Source organism: Trematomus bernacchii, unplaced genomic scaffold (assembly GCF_902827165.1).
Source record: "Trematomus bernacchii unplaced genomic scaffold, fTreBer1.1, whole genome shotgun sequence".
NCBI lineage: Eukaryota > Metazoa > Chordata > Actinopteri > Perciformes > Nototheniidae > Trematomus > Trematomus bernacchii.
Genome location: NW_022987739.1, coordinates 21185956 through 21199908, shown reverse-complemented (window position 1 = coordinate 21199908; position 13953 = coordinate 21185956). Strand labels below are relative to the sequence as shown.

The 13953-nt window shown below is 44.6% G+C and overlaps 1 protein-coding gene across 1 annotated transcript in view; it reads right to left on the bottom strand.

Moving 5' to 3' along the window:
* ghrhrb (growth hormone releasing hormone receptor b) overlaps nt 1-13953 on the bottom strand; it is a 55366-nt gene that overhangs the window by 17445 nt on the left and 23968 nt on the right. The window contains exon 3 of the mRNA XM_034147266.1: nt 9654-9761. Coding sequence (XP_034003157.1) covers nt 9654-9761 — 108 coding nt within the window. The remainder of the gene's footprint in view (nt 1-9653; nt 9762-13953) is intronic.

The following is a 13953-nucleotide window of genomic DNA, read 5'->3' as shown; positions in this document are numbered from 1 at the left end:
CCAGAGCACAGAAAGTATCTGCGTTTTGCCTTCCAGGGGATAGCCTACGAGTACAACAGGCTGCCGTTCGGCTATTCCCTATCCCCACGCACATTCAGCAAATGTGTGGCCACAGCGCTTTAACCGCTGCGCGCCCACGGCATGAGAGTTTTCTTTTACCTAGACAACCTCATAGTCATGGCTGGGTCCCGGGAACAGGCAATGTTTTGCACAGCACGATTGATCACACACCTAACCAAATTAGGCTTTGCGATCAATTGGAAAAAGAGCACCCCCATACCTCACCAACAGGCGTTGTATTTGGGAGTGGTGCTCGATGCAGACGCGCTACGCGCCACCCTGTCAGAGAGCAGACGTGCGTCCCTTCTCCGGGCGGTGCACAGGCTGTGACAGGGGGCGACAGTGACAGCTTTAACTGTCATGCAGACTCTGGGTCTCATGGCGGCTGCTCACATTGTGGTCCCGCTGGGGTTACTACATATGCGCCGCCTGCAGAGGTGGTTCTCCAGCCTGCGTTTGGATCCCAAGAGGCACAAACGGCGGCTGGTGACCATCCCCCCCTCAGTGGAGGGCAACCTCCGGTTTTGGGGGTCCCCGGATCACCTCCGGAGGGGGTCTCCACTGGGACGGGTGACCTCCTACATCACAGTGTTCACGGACATCCAGAACAGGATGGGGAGGGACCTGCCTGAAGAGGGCTATAGGTGGGCGCTGGGCTCTATGGAGTCTCGACACAGCAACCTCCTAGAGCTACGGGCGGTAGTGTTAGTCCTCCGGCATTTCATGACCCTAATTCAAGGGAGACATGTAATGGTCAGGTGCGACAACAGCACCACAGTGGCTTATATCAACAGGCAGGGCGGAGTCCGCTCCGCCGCCTTGTTGGCCACAGCGGAGAGGCTGTGGTTATGGGCTTCAGAGGTGGTGTTATCTCTGAGAGCCCTCCATATCCCGGGACTGGAGAACAGGGGGGCCCCTGCCAGGCGAATGGACGCTTCACCCGGAGGTGGTGAAGCAGATCTGGGCCCAGTTCGGGAGAGCGGAAGTGGATCTGTTCGCCAGCCGGCACAACAGCCACTGTGCCCTGTGGTTCTCCATGGCCCTGAGCGACGACCCGCCTTTGGGGGTGGACGCGTTTGCACACGAGCCATGGCCAAGGAAGCTGCTATACGCCTTTCCACCGCTGCGTCTCATTCTCCCTCTCCTGGGGAGAGTGAGGCGAGAACGTCTGGCAGTCATTCTGGTGGCACCGGATCGCGTCGGGGCTCCGTGGTACTCAGAAATGACACAGATGAAGGTGGGCCAGCCCTAGGCGATCCCCCAGTTCTGGGGGGCGATGTCTCGAGAGGCAGGTGCAATCGGGGCGTTACCCACTCTGGGCCGTCCTCTTCAGGCTTGGCTCCTGAGAGGGACAGGCTGAGACAGGGTGGATTGTCCGACAGCGTTATTCAGACTATCCAGGCAGCTAGAGCAGAATCCACCACAGCCTGTTACAGGCCAAGGTGGCTGAGATTCCAGCATTGGTGTGAGGAGCGGGGAATAGAGCCCCTATCTTGTGAGTTGGACTCTATTTGATCCTTCTTACAGTTACTGGTGGACAGAGGGCTTGCTCATTCCACAGTGAAAGTGTATGCAGCAGCCATCTCGTCCTGTCATGAGGGATTCAACGGCAGGTCAGCCTTCTCTCATCCACTGATGTTGCGGTTTTTACAGGGGGTCAGGAGGCTGCGCCCGGTAGTGCACGCCTCCGCCCCACAGTGGGACCTGCCGCTGGTGCTCGAGGCTCTGGTCACGGAGCCTTTTGAGCCTCTTGAGCTCTCCTCCCTAAAAGCACTGTCGTGGAAGACAGCGTTGCTACTTGCCTTAACGTCAGCCAAAAGAGTGTCCGTGTTAACCGCTCTGTCGGTGCACCCGAGCTGTTTACTGATTCGGGGTGACCAGAGTGGGGCGACACTCAGACCGAACCCCTCCTTTGTGCCCAAGAGCCTAAGGAGTGCGTTCAGGTCGGGGCTATTCAGTTGGGGGGTTTTAGTCTTCCACCCCATGGTGGGGCTAGGGAAGCTAAATGACACCTCCTCTGCCCGGTGCGCGCGTTAGCATATTATGTAGAGCGCACAGCTACCCTGAGACGCACTGAACAGCTGTTTGTGTGCTTCGGGGGCGGGGTGACTGGAAAAGCTCTGTCCAAGAAACGCCTGGCAGGCTGGCTTTGCGAAGCCATTGCACACGCCTACAAGCAGGCAGGGAGAGCCTGTCCCATGGGGGTCCGTGCGCACTCCACACGAGCTGTGGCTGCATCAACAGCCTTATTCAGCGGTGTGAGTGTGGAGGATATATGCACGGCGGCGTCTTGGTCAACGCCAGGCCCCTTCATAAAGTTTTATCTCTTGGATATGTCTGGCTCTTTCTCAACGTCTGTGCTTGCTGGGGCAACACAGGACTGGTGAGGAGGGGGGGGGCTGTGGGTCAGTGGGCATCTGACCCCCTCCCCGGGCGTAAATGCGCTTACATTTCTCCGGACCCCTGGAGGGTTGCGGGGTGATGTAATGCGCTCTGGGCCCTTACAGGGCTGAAGGGCTCCCCTCGCCTGCCTGGGGGCAGGAGGGGGAGAGCCCTCCATACTATAGTCCCTACACACTCTGCACAGGGTCAGTGGCTGAGTGGGGGGACATAGGGGGCACTTGCGTTCTCCCCGTGCTCTTTAGGGACTCAGGAGGGAGAGTGCATAGTGAACCCATACAGGGCTGCGGACTTTCCCTGTCTGCCTATGGGCAGACGCAGGGGAGTCCTCAGCACTATTTTTGAGCACACTTTTTTGCGAGGCAAGCGCGTCAGGGTGTGCTCTATCGGCCGCAGCCCGGACTTCTCCACGGTTACAACCGAGGGAGAGGTGAGTGAGGCGCAGTGGCTGCTAAAGCCGGTCAGGGACAGTGAGGTGGAACGGTGTGCTGGACGACAGTGCGTGCATACATCGGGGCTCCGCCCACTGTACCCATAGAGTCCAGTAGAGGGCGGAGCCTGTGAGAGATATAACGCCGGGTTACGTATTGTAACCCTTGTTATATTAACACAGGCGGAGCCCTCTACCTTGGGGGCACTGTCTGTCCTATACCGCTCGCTGAAGAGTGGTGTAGGATGGTGGTCAGGAGGCGAGGCCTCCTTTTATACGGAAGTGAGATGCGCACGCATTCAGGTAGGCCCGCCCCGGGGCCGGCTACGTCTATAGAAATCTCAGTAGGTGAATGCTTGCATGATAAGGTAGTACCCATAGAGTCCAGTAGAGGGCTCCGCCTGTGTTAATATAACAAGGGTTACAATACGTAACCCGGCGTTTTAGTCGTTGATAAACAAATGGTCATTTAGGGGTTTAGTATTCCTTAAATGTTCAATCAACAATAGACAGCACAAACACAATGTTTGTTTAATAGCATCATATTTAACATGCAAATAAAGTAGGATGGCTGATTTGTTTTCCATTTGTTGCCATTTAGATTAATTAATATGGAGCTTTCCTGATGAAGTCTATTAGATTTACTGACACAGGGATGACTAATAATAATAGAAATCTCTCTATTCACCCTTATAGATTCTCCTGTTTTCCCTTTACAGGTGAACTACAATCACAACACGAGAGTAGTTTCTCAGACGTGAAATAACGCTTCTGCTATTCATTAGGATTCAGCGGGCTGCACAATGAGGGTTAGGGTTAACCCATCTGCCTGTTAATGATGTGAGCGGTTGGACACGCACCTCCTATGGGGAGGACAGATGACAAACACATGTCATCACTTTGACTCTCACATACATACAGTACTAAACATTCTTCTGACACTGGGTGGGTCTTGGGAGGGAATACAAATTAATCGTTAGTGTGTTAAAAGTTCTATGACCATTACTTTTATGTTTTTCCTCTCTTTTTATTGTTAAAAATGTGTTTGGACAATTTAAAAAAAGGTCAATTACTTTCACAATCTTCTTGGATAAATGAAGCTCTTCTTAATTATTGCATTTGTGAAAACTATTAATATAATCCTACTGTACTGTAAGTCAAATACAGCTTCTGTATTTTGTGATCTTCTATTTTGACATACTGCACAAATTACACAACCCAAAAAGGGGAATAAATGAGAAGAAGAAAAATGTGATCCTGATTTAAGTCCCCCAAAAATAGATTTCTATGATTTCTTGACTGATCAAAGCTTCACGTGATACAAAGTTACTGTATTTGAAAAAGAAAATAAGCTGCTGATGTGTGGGGTTAGCGTGTTTGTGTTTGAGTCCTTTAAAGTAATACAAATATATGCAGTGAATAAACAACCTATCTTCATTTGAACCCAGATTGTAAGATTGTACAGCACAGTAAATAGCAACATTACAAGTGTATCAATTGGATTCAGAAAGATTTAAACATGCTAAATTGTGCTGGTGAACTTGGAAAGCTATTATGCTAACGGCAGAGGTAAACTTGTAGCATGCTAAGTTGAAAAGATATCAGTACATGTTTTCTGTGATTAACCTTCTAACATAATTAAACCAAAAGTGTATTGTTAACTTTCCTAAGGGCTCTAGCTAATACTGAAAGTAGTCTGATCAGGTGAAGGCGGTAAATGATACATTTACAGTAAATGAGGCATATTTGCAGCCATGTTCTCCCACCATGGCCTGCAGTTAGCATGACGCGCTCACTCATCTCACCGAGCTCCACTGCATTCATGACGCACACAAGGTCATCCAGTTTTCTTTGTGAATCCGTGTTTACAAGACAGAGGATGAAAAGTTCTCAGTGAAATTACAGATTTTAGTTTCTTGCTGAGAAAATGCCTGTCCGGTTCCTTTAGCACCACAGAGCGAGCAGAGTGTGGGGGTTTGAGTCGTGGGTGGGTTTACAGATAACCAGCTGCATTAGCCTCAGTATAACGTAGCGTGTAGAGCCTGCAGGCCCGCAGCCAACGCTGGATGTGAATGGAGGTTAAAGGCTTGGGGCTCCCGGGAGGGCGCTAGTGCTCCGACCGCCATGCTTAACAAGCAGCGCCAATTCCTTCCTCATGCTCTTGGCTCTTACAGTGAACTCTTTGATTTTCCAATTCAGTTTTTTCTCTGCATGCAGCCTCCTGTTGGATGGACTGGATCGAACTCCACCGCTACAGTGATTTAACTTATCAGGGTGTCTGTGGAGGCGGGAATCCAGTGGGGTCCAAGAACCCACTAGTATTGAGTTATGAGGTCGTCAACGGCAACCCCTGCCTCCTTAAGTGTTCTGAACCATGTTGAGTATACGTCTAACTTTCACTACTGTGTGTGTATTTTACTCTCACTGCTGTTGGAATCAGCATAATTTCTTCATCCATCATCCGACATACTGCACATGCTCTGTGCCTACTACTGACTATTCTGTGAACTTTTTTTCACCAACACTGACTTGGAACTACTGGTAGGACTGGAATAAAGACAATTATGTATATATATATATATATAAGATTTATATATACTAGAGCCAAATGGATGATGGCTTATTGAGGCTTAAATATCAATATTAAACCCCATTTTCTTAAAATTAAGACATTTTTCATTGTATTAAATCATATACCCCATAACATTATTTTGACTATCGCTTCTGCAATAGATAGTACACAATTTAAGATGGAGACCATGACTCACATCCTAATTTCCGATTTTAGGCAACAAAAATACGTTAGTTAATAAACCAGATCATGATCTTTCCATCTCAGAACTCATGAGCTATTGGTCTGAAGATAAAACACGGGGGGCAATGGGCTGTGTTTCTGGGGTGTAACCCGCAGATATACTTTCCATGCATCAGGCAATAGGTTTTTATGTCTGATTAGAAACCTGACATTTAAGACTGGAGCTGGATTTGAAAGGCGATCAGATAGCTGGTTTACAAGCTAATGTCTAGCTAATTGAAGCTCAATTGTTGTCAGACAGATAGCTGATGGTTCCATTGATTTAATTTTAACTCGAAAGTTCCCTTTTGGTTTACCTGCATTCAGCTAAAGCCCACTCAAACGTGATTGGTCAATACTGATTGGATTGAAAATGAAAACCAGAATGCTTCTAATATAAAATCGTGTCCTGTTGCCTGAAGATCCTGCACATGAATGCACATTTTGATGTAAAACGAATTAAATAGGTTTTTTAGAGAACAAGTTACCCAGCTAGCGGAGAACGTTCTCACAACTTTGGCTAACATTACCTACAGGTTCTAATAATGTTTTAAAGAAACGTTTTAATCTGATGTTCAAAGAACCTTTTTAGGATGTTTATTATTTCAAATAATGTTCCTATAAGGTTTAAGGTTAACTAAGACATAACGTTTTAACTGCAACATTCAGAGGATGTTTTGAGGATGTTATTCAGGCCTGAGATGACAGAAAGTCTTTTTATAAAATGTTCCTTTAATGTGATATGTTAACAAAGGTGGAACGTTTTGCCTGCAACATTCTAAGGATGTGTTTTGGACGTTGTTGGGGTAACACATTAAAGATGTTCTTTATGAAACGTTCCCTCAATGTTACATGATAACAAATGAAGAACATTCTCCAAGAAACATTCTGAAAATGTTTTCAGGATGTTATTGAGGCCTGAGATGACAGAAAGTGTTTTATAAAATGTTCCTTTAATGTTTTCAGGATGTTATTATTTTTTTATAAAACGTTCCTGTGATGGCAAATATTAACAGGTCATGGTCAACATCAGATTTTTTGCTAGAGCACTTTAAAAAAACAACTTGTTGCATTTGTTTGAAAAGGATGTTTTAAAAAAATCTGATGTCACCATATTTTCCTTTTGAAAAAAACAAACAAGTACGTAATTCATGATAAGCTGTAAGCAGATATTGCATGTTTGCGGTGGCATGTGTGAGTTCCCAGCTAGAAATGTTTGTTACCATTCATTGTTCTAGGAATGTTTTCAGCGGGACGTTTTATTTTGGTTCGCAGAATGTTCTTCTGAAAGGTAGGAAACGTTCTTTAAAAACATTCTTGAAATGCTAGGTGATAACCTTCTTAAGATGTTTTTGATAACCTTCTTAAGATGTTTTTGATAACCTTCTTAAGATGTTTTTGATAACATTGTTAGAACATTATGCCCTACTGTTCTTAAAACGTTTTCAGCGGGACGTTTTATTTTGGTTCCCAGAATGTTCTTCTGAAAGGTAGGATAACGTTCTCTAAAAACATTCTTAACATTTTTGGTGATAAACTTCTTAAGATGTATGAGCGCATTGAGACAATGAATAGGACGTATAAAAACGAATTTGCATGCCAAAATGCACTCACATGCACTTATAATCACACTAAGGTATGTAGGCCCACAGTATTCATAATATCATATGTGTAAAATATCAGAAAATAATCACACTTTTTTCTGACTATATAGGTTGTGCCTCGTATGTAGGTTCTAACTGTTAGATAAGCTATCTGGCCGTGTGTGGTTTTTGAGGGCTGCGTATAAACAGTGTCTGCTGTTTATGCATATTGGATAAAAATCGTTATTGCACCCTTTAGATTTGAGACCAACAGACATATAGAAGAACGGACCGACTGTCACTGCCCGTCCGTGAAACCCCTGTTAGTGTTTGTATGTGTTTGTTTCTACTGTGTGTCTCTCTCTCCCTCCCCTGCCTGCTGGTCTGCTCTACACGGCTGGGAGCAATCTCCAATCAACCACACCTGCAACCTGCTCATCAGCCACACTATGAAAGCCTGCAGCCTGCACTCATTCCCTGCCGGATTGTTGCCGTGAACGGTTTGTTGTGTGCCACTCTAGCTTTTTACCAGCATATTCTTTGACAACTTTGCCTGCTTTTGCCTCACACTCATTTGTTTGTCTCTGGAGGAATCCAAGGCCTTCCACACTCCCAAGACCAGCCAGGCCTCTCTACCCACCCTGGAACAACTGTTTCCCACTGCCGCCATAACTAACCTCCACTCCCAGCTCCCCTTTTCTAATAAACAAATGTTACTTTCACCAGCTGATTCCGAGTCTGATTCTGGGTCCCCTCCAGTACATGTGACACCGACAGTGACTTGTACTAGCCGCTTGTCGCATTTAAAAAAAAGGACTTCTGATAGATTTGAACGATAAAGCACGTTATCCTACTCTAAAATAATAACATTCTGGCAACATAAAAAAATGTAACTTGCAGCTGAAAACGTTTTAAGAATAGTAGGGCATAATGTTCTAACAATGTTATCAAAAACAATTAAAAAAGGTTATTACCAAGCATTTTAAGAATGTTTTTAGAGAAAGTTATCCTACCTTTCAGAAGAACATTCTGGGAACCAAAATAAAACGTCCCGCTGAAAACGTTTTAAGAACAGTAGGGCATAATGTTCTAACAATGTTATCAAAAACATTTGAAGGTCATCACAAAATATTTTAAGAATGTTTTTAGAGAACGTTATCCTACCTTTCAGAAGAACATTCTGGGAACCAAAATAAAACGTCCCGCTGAAAACGTTTTAAGAATAGTAGGGCAACAATGTTATCAAAAACATCTTAAGAAGGTTATCAAAAACATCTTAAGGATGTTATCACCAAACATTTTAAGAATGTTTTTAGAGAACGTTATCCTACCTTTCAGAAGAACATTCTGGGAACCAAAAGAAAACTTCCCGCTGAAAACATTCCTAGAACAGTGAATGGTAACATTCTCAGAATGTTTTTAGAACCAAACATTTCTAGCTGGGTATACTTATGTATAAGTGTACTATAATTGGATTAAAATCAGTTTTTTTATTTGTTTAAACAATAAACAATTTCCCAAATTGGGATCAATAAAGTACGATCTTATCTTTTCTAATCTTAACTTAAAAACAACTTACTAGTCTTAAGTTACGTACAGTAGTCACACTATTTTTTATTTTACGCTTGAGTAGATGAATGAATACTTTTTTACTGGCTCTTATTCCACTCCTCTGCATTTCCACAGGGTCGGTTTGCGACAATTCACAGACTTTTCTGCCCTCATTTGTCTCCCAATAGTCCAGAAACATGTTTTTTTATATCTATTTCTCTCTGTCGGCCATCTGATGATACATGAGAAAATATGTTTTTGTTGTCTTTAGTCCAGCCAGCTGGATGAGACTGTGGTCTGAAAAGGTTGGGGGTCGTGAAAACAGTGGAGAGAGCAGCGCTGTCTGCAGCCAAGTCCAGAAAAAAAAGATCCAGTTTACATAAACCACTCAGTGAAAGCATAACATCGGCCCCAACTGATATATAAATATACCCTGCTGATCTGGAAGTGAAAAATGGATTAACTGCACAAGTTCATTATCCTAAAAAAGCTAAATCCCACTCTTTTCTCCAGTTTGACAAACCCAAAATTCAACATGGCCTTAAAACAGATAATATTGTTGAAAAATAGAGCTGAGCACTTGTACTGTACAAGGGGAAATAATATGTTCAGCTTGGCTGTTGGCAGGATTGCTAATATAAATATAAATAATTCTGAAAAACAAAACATAATTTCAATGTATGACAATTAGAATTCCTCAAAAGCATCAAACTAACATAAAACAGTTAGAGGCATATGCATAAAATAATACAAGATAATATAACAAAGATCCCCTTAAAAAGTACACAACATAAGTACAATAATAACATCCTACATTTAATTTTTTTGTATTTACCTTGGTTATTAGCAAACAGCTGGGAGACATTGGCGCATGAGACGCTGACCACCTGTCCCACCTCAGCACGATTCCAGCAACGGATATCATCCCATGTTGTCGGACAACCTGCGAGAGACAACAGACAACATTCATCACACATTTATCACTTTAGCTGTTGGGCTAACAGGGAATATACTGTATTTAATATCGTATCATCTAGTCCCAGGTGTATAAGTAGCAGAAGTTACATCATTACATGAAATTCTGGATGCCAGATGACCATAAAATAGTGCCTGAGATATGTTCGCTCGTAAAAAAGATAAGGGTTGAGACCAAAATGAGAGACTCACTCCTATTAAATGGTAGATCTGGAAATAATGAGGGGAAAAGTGATGATATTTTGACAGGATTTGCAATTAGTTCGCAGTAAAAACTAATTAGGAAGGTAGGGAAATATTTATTAGTCCCGGATTTGTGCGAAAGTGTTTGAATGCAGCATGCTGGCAGGATTTTTCAATTGTGGTAAGGCAGTTTTCTATTAGTTGAAAAGAAACCGGCTTTTGCAAACTTTCAATTGTCAGCACTTTCAAACCATAAATAACATGTCAGGGGGTTGTACTAATTTCCAGAAAACTCTTTAAATCTGTGGATTTGCATCGCCGATTGGGTACAAAGGATCGTCCTGCCCTGGCCAAACTCTTTTAATTAAACAATCACTTCCGATTTAATCCTGACTGTAGATGTGAGGTAGACGTTTATTTTCCTCTTTCTTCATGCCTCCCACTTAAAATGTGGTTAGTGTGTGACCTGTTTGACCTTGAATACCTCTTAATGCTACAGCACTTGCAACTGATTCAGACACCCAACTAAAAATCGTTTGATGGAGGCTGTGGCTCAGTGAATAGTGAGCTGGACTTTGAATCAGGGGGTAGCAAGTTCGAGTCCCACTGCAGTCAGCATGTCGTTGTGTCCCTGGGCAAGACACTTCTCCCCAAATTGCTCCTGTGGGGATTGTCCTCAGTACTGAATGTATGTAAGACGCTTTGGATAAAGCATCTAACAAATTACATGTAATGTCATCTGGAAGCTCTGTCGTCTGATGGAATGTTTTCTAGGGGTTTCCCCCTGTCTGAAAAAATGAAGGGGGCGTTTGATTTGTTGACATCCTCAGCCCTCCTCTGCCCGCGCTTCGCCCCCGCTGTTCCCCACACATGGTAGATGAGCCCGTCTCTCTCTGCCACCACAACGCCTCACACATCAAAGCTGCTTGACTGTGTCAATTAAAACAGGGCGTGCGGGGACACACCGCCACTCATTCATAATAAAACACAGCTTTTGGCTCCTGCTGGAGGTTCTCCTGCCAAAACTGTGATGAGGCAAACATATCACTGGATAAATGTGACTTTGAACCATCATTTTTAGAAATTATCTTGGTTATTGCTACAGGAACACTGAGCTGTTTTACTATTTTTTGCTGCATTGATTGAAAATGGCACAGTATTAGGCTATTATTGTGTACCACTAATGGCTCTTCCATCAAAGAATATACAGAGCGTAATACAAAAGGATGCTGTGAGCTTGTTTGAATCCCAGGGTGCGACGGCATCTCTGCAGGTGGTGGCGGTAATGTCCTTCATTAGGTTGCCGAGACTCTGACAGGGTGATACAGAGGATGAATGGACTGGTGCTTTTCATCAGGTATTAATGGTTCGATCCTTTTGTCCTCTTAAAAGCCTTTTTCTTATATTTTTGAATAAATCTCCTCTCCAGGGTCTCAGTTATCCTGTTAGGATCAGTGATCCATGTGACAGGCGGTGGTGTTTTGTTCTTAAACAGCTTCATTATGCTAACACATGCATGAGAATCTCACCGCACCTTCGCAAGTTAAAACAGAGCTGGCCCAAGTAGATAGAACGTACCCCTCAAACAACAATACATACATTACTATCTTGTCGGTCCTTCGTTGATTATGTGTCACAATGTATGCAGTAAGAGACACATTGTGATCTCGCTGCAGTGCAATGCTATATTTACAGCATTTTGGCAGAATGGGAATAACAGGAAAGCGTCCCGTTGTTCTGAAATCATTCCAAGAAGATTACCACTGATCAATTTGATCACCTTGTAGTAATACCATATAAATGGAAATGTAGGCTAAGTTTGTTATTCGTATGGATTGCATGGAGAGGAGAGTTATCCAATAAAAAATATATTAAGAGACCTTCCAGGCAAGATCCTATTGATTCCTTTTGAGTAAATAGTGGATTTTATTTACATGAAACTGCATGAATCTGGCATTTAGACAAACGTTTTAGTTTATTTGTTCATCCGAGCTATCTGAACCATCAGACGTACAGTACAGTATGATTAATACTAGAAGGCTAACATGAAGGTTTTTTCCCATTTGCCTTTGTTTGTGTAAGGTTTTAGTGTTTGTCTATCTGTCTTATTGTGACATGACTCTGCTCTATCTTTCCAGGTGTCTGCACTTCCTGTCTTTGTGTGTCACCGGTCAGACTGATTGTTGTTCCCGCCCCTGATTGGGTCCACCTGTGCCTCATTACCTAATGTGTGTGTGTGTGTATATATAGTCCTTCTCTCCCTTTGTCTTGTGTTGGTTCGTCTTGTCTCTTCATGATATCCATGCTGTTACCAGAGACTTTGTAAATACCTAGTTGAACCTAAGGATTCTTTGGAAATGTCCTAGTAGATCCTAGAAGACTATTGAAAAGCTTTGTGATCTTTATAAATAAAGACTATTACCAAAGCAAAGGAATCGAGCATCTGAGTTCTTAAAGAGCCCTTCGTGTCAGAACCAACCAACCAAACAAGATGGACTCAGCCGATTCCACTACAGTCAGAACGGCCCTGCAGGCGCAGGGTACACGCCTTCATCAACATGAGGGACAGCTGTCAGCAATCAACCAAGGGGTCCAGGATTTACATGCTCGTCAAGACAACTTTCAAGTTACGGTGACGACAGAAATAAATCTACTGGCTGAAAAGATGCGGGACATACTGACTCACCTCGTGGCAAACCCTGGTGTTCCTGCGGCAGAGTTTTCCGGTTCAGCGGGGGTCGGGTCTGCTGATATCCCCGTTCAAGTACCCATGCAGTCACCTACGATCCGTCTCGCTTCGCCGGAGAGATTCTCCGGAGACTCTGGAAACTGTCGTCCCTTCCTGGTACAGTGCGATCTCCACTTCAAACACCAGCCCGCAGCATTTCCCACCGATCAAGCTAAAGTAGCTTTTATTGTCTCTCATCTGACGGGTAGAGCGGAAGCCTGGGCAACAGCGGAGTGGTCCCGGTGCTCGCCTGTTTGTCAGTCATTGGAACTGTTCTTGGATACCATGAGCAAGATCTTTGATCAGATATCACCCGGGAGAGAGTCAGCGAGAGCCCTGGTGAACATTAAACAGCGGCAGAGGAGAGTGGCGGATTACGCAATTGATTTCCGTACTCTGGCAGCGGAGAGTGGGTGGAACTCGGCGGCTCTCTTTGATGCTTTCCTGCATGGGTTAGCGGATCCCATAAAGGATCAGTTAGCTCCATTACAGCTGCCTGAAGATTTGGACTCGCTCATCGCCATGGCTATCCGGGTTGATCAACGTCTAGCTGATAGACAGCGGGAAAAGGGAAGGAATGCAGTATCCACTCCACCTTTCAGACGGGAGTTACCGAGGGAATACTACACTTGGCAGAGGAATTCCCAGACTTCATCTCCAGAGCGACCAGCGCCTCCTATCGCCGCGGAGGAACAGATGCAGCTCGGAAGAGCCAAACTCACGCCGGAGGAGCGTCAGCGCCGTCTACGGGAGCGGCGGTGCTTCTACTGCGGCCAGCAGGGTCATGTTTCGGCAGCCTGTTCGGCAAAAGATCAGGCTCATCAGCAGGAAGGAAGACGCTGGTGAGCCGAGTGACTTCCTTCGACTCTCCAGTCAGAAAATTAATGCAGGTACGAATCAAGCTTGGGGATAAGACTGTGACTCAGGATGCATTAGTCGATTCTGGGGCTGATGAGAGTTTGTTAGACTGGGAGCTAGCTAAGAGTTTGAATTTAAAGGTTGTACTTTTAGATCAGCCCTTAGAGGCTAGTGCTTTGGACGGCCGCCTTTTATGTACAGTTACTCATCGCACTGAGCCCATGGTATTAGTCGTAGATCAGGAACATCGAGAGCAAATTAGTTTTCACTTATTTAACTCTGCTCAACATCCTCTCATTTTGGGGTACCCATGGCTTGTTAAACACAACCCTCACGTTGACTGGCAGACAGGAAAGGTGAAAGGGTGGGGGGTTGAGTGCTCTCGTTCATG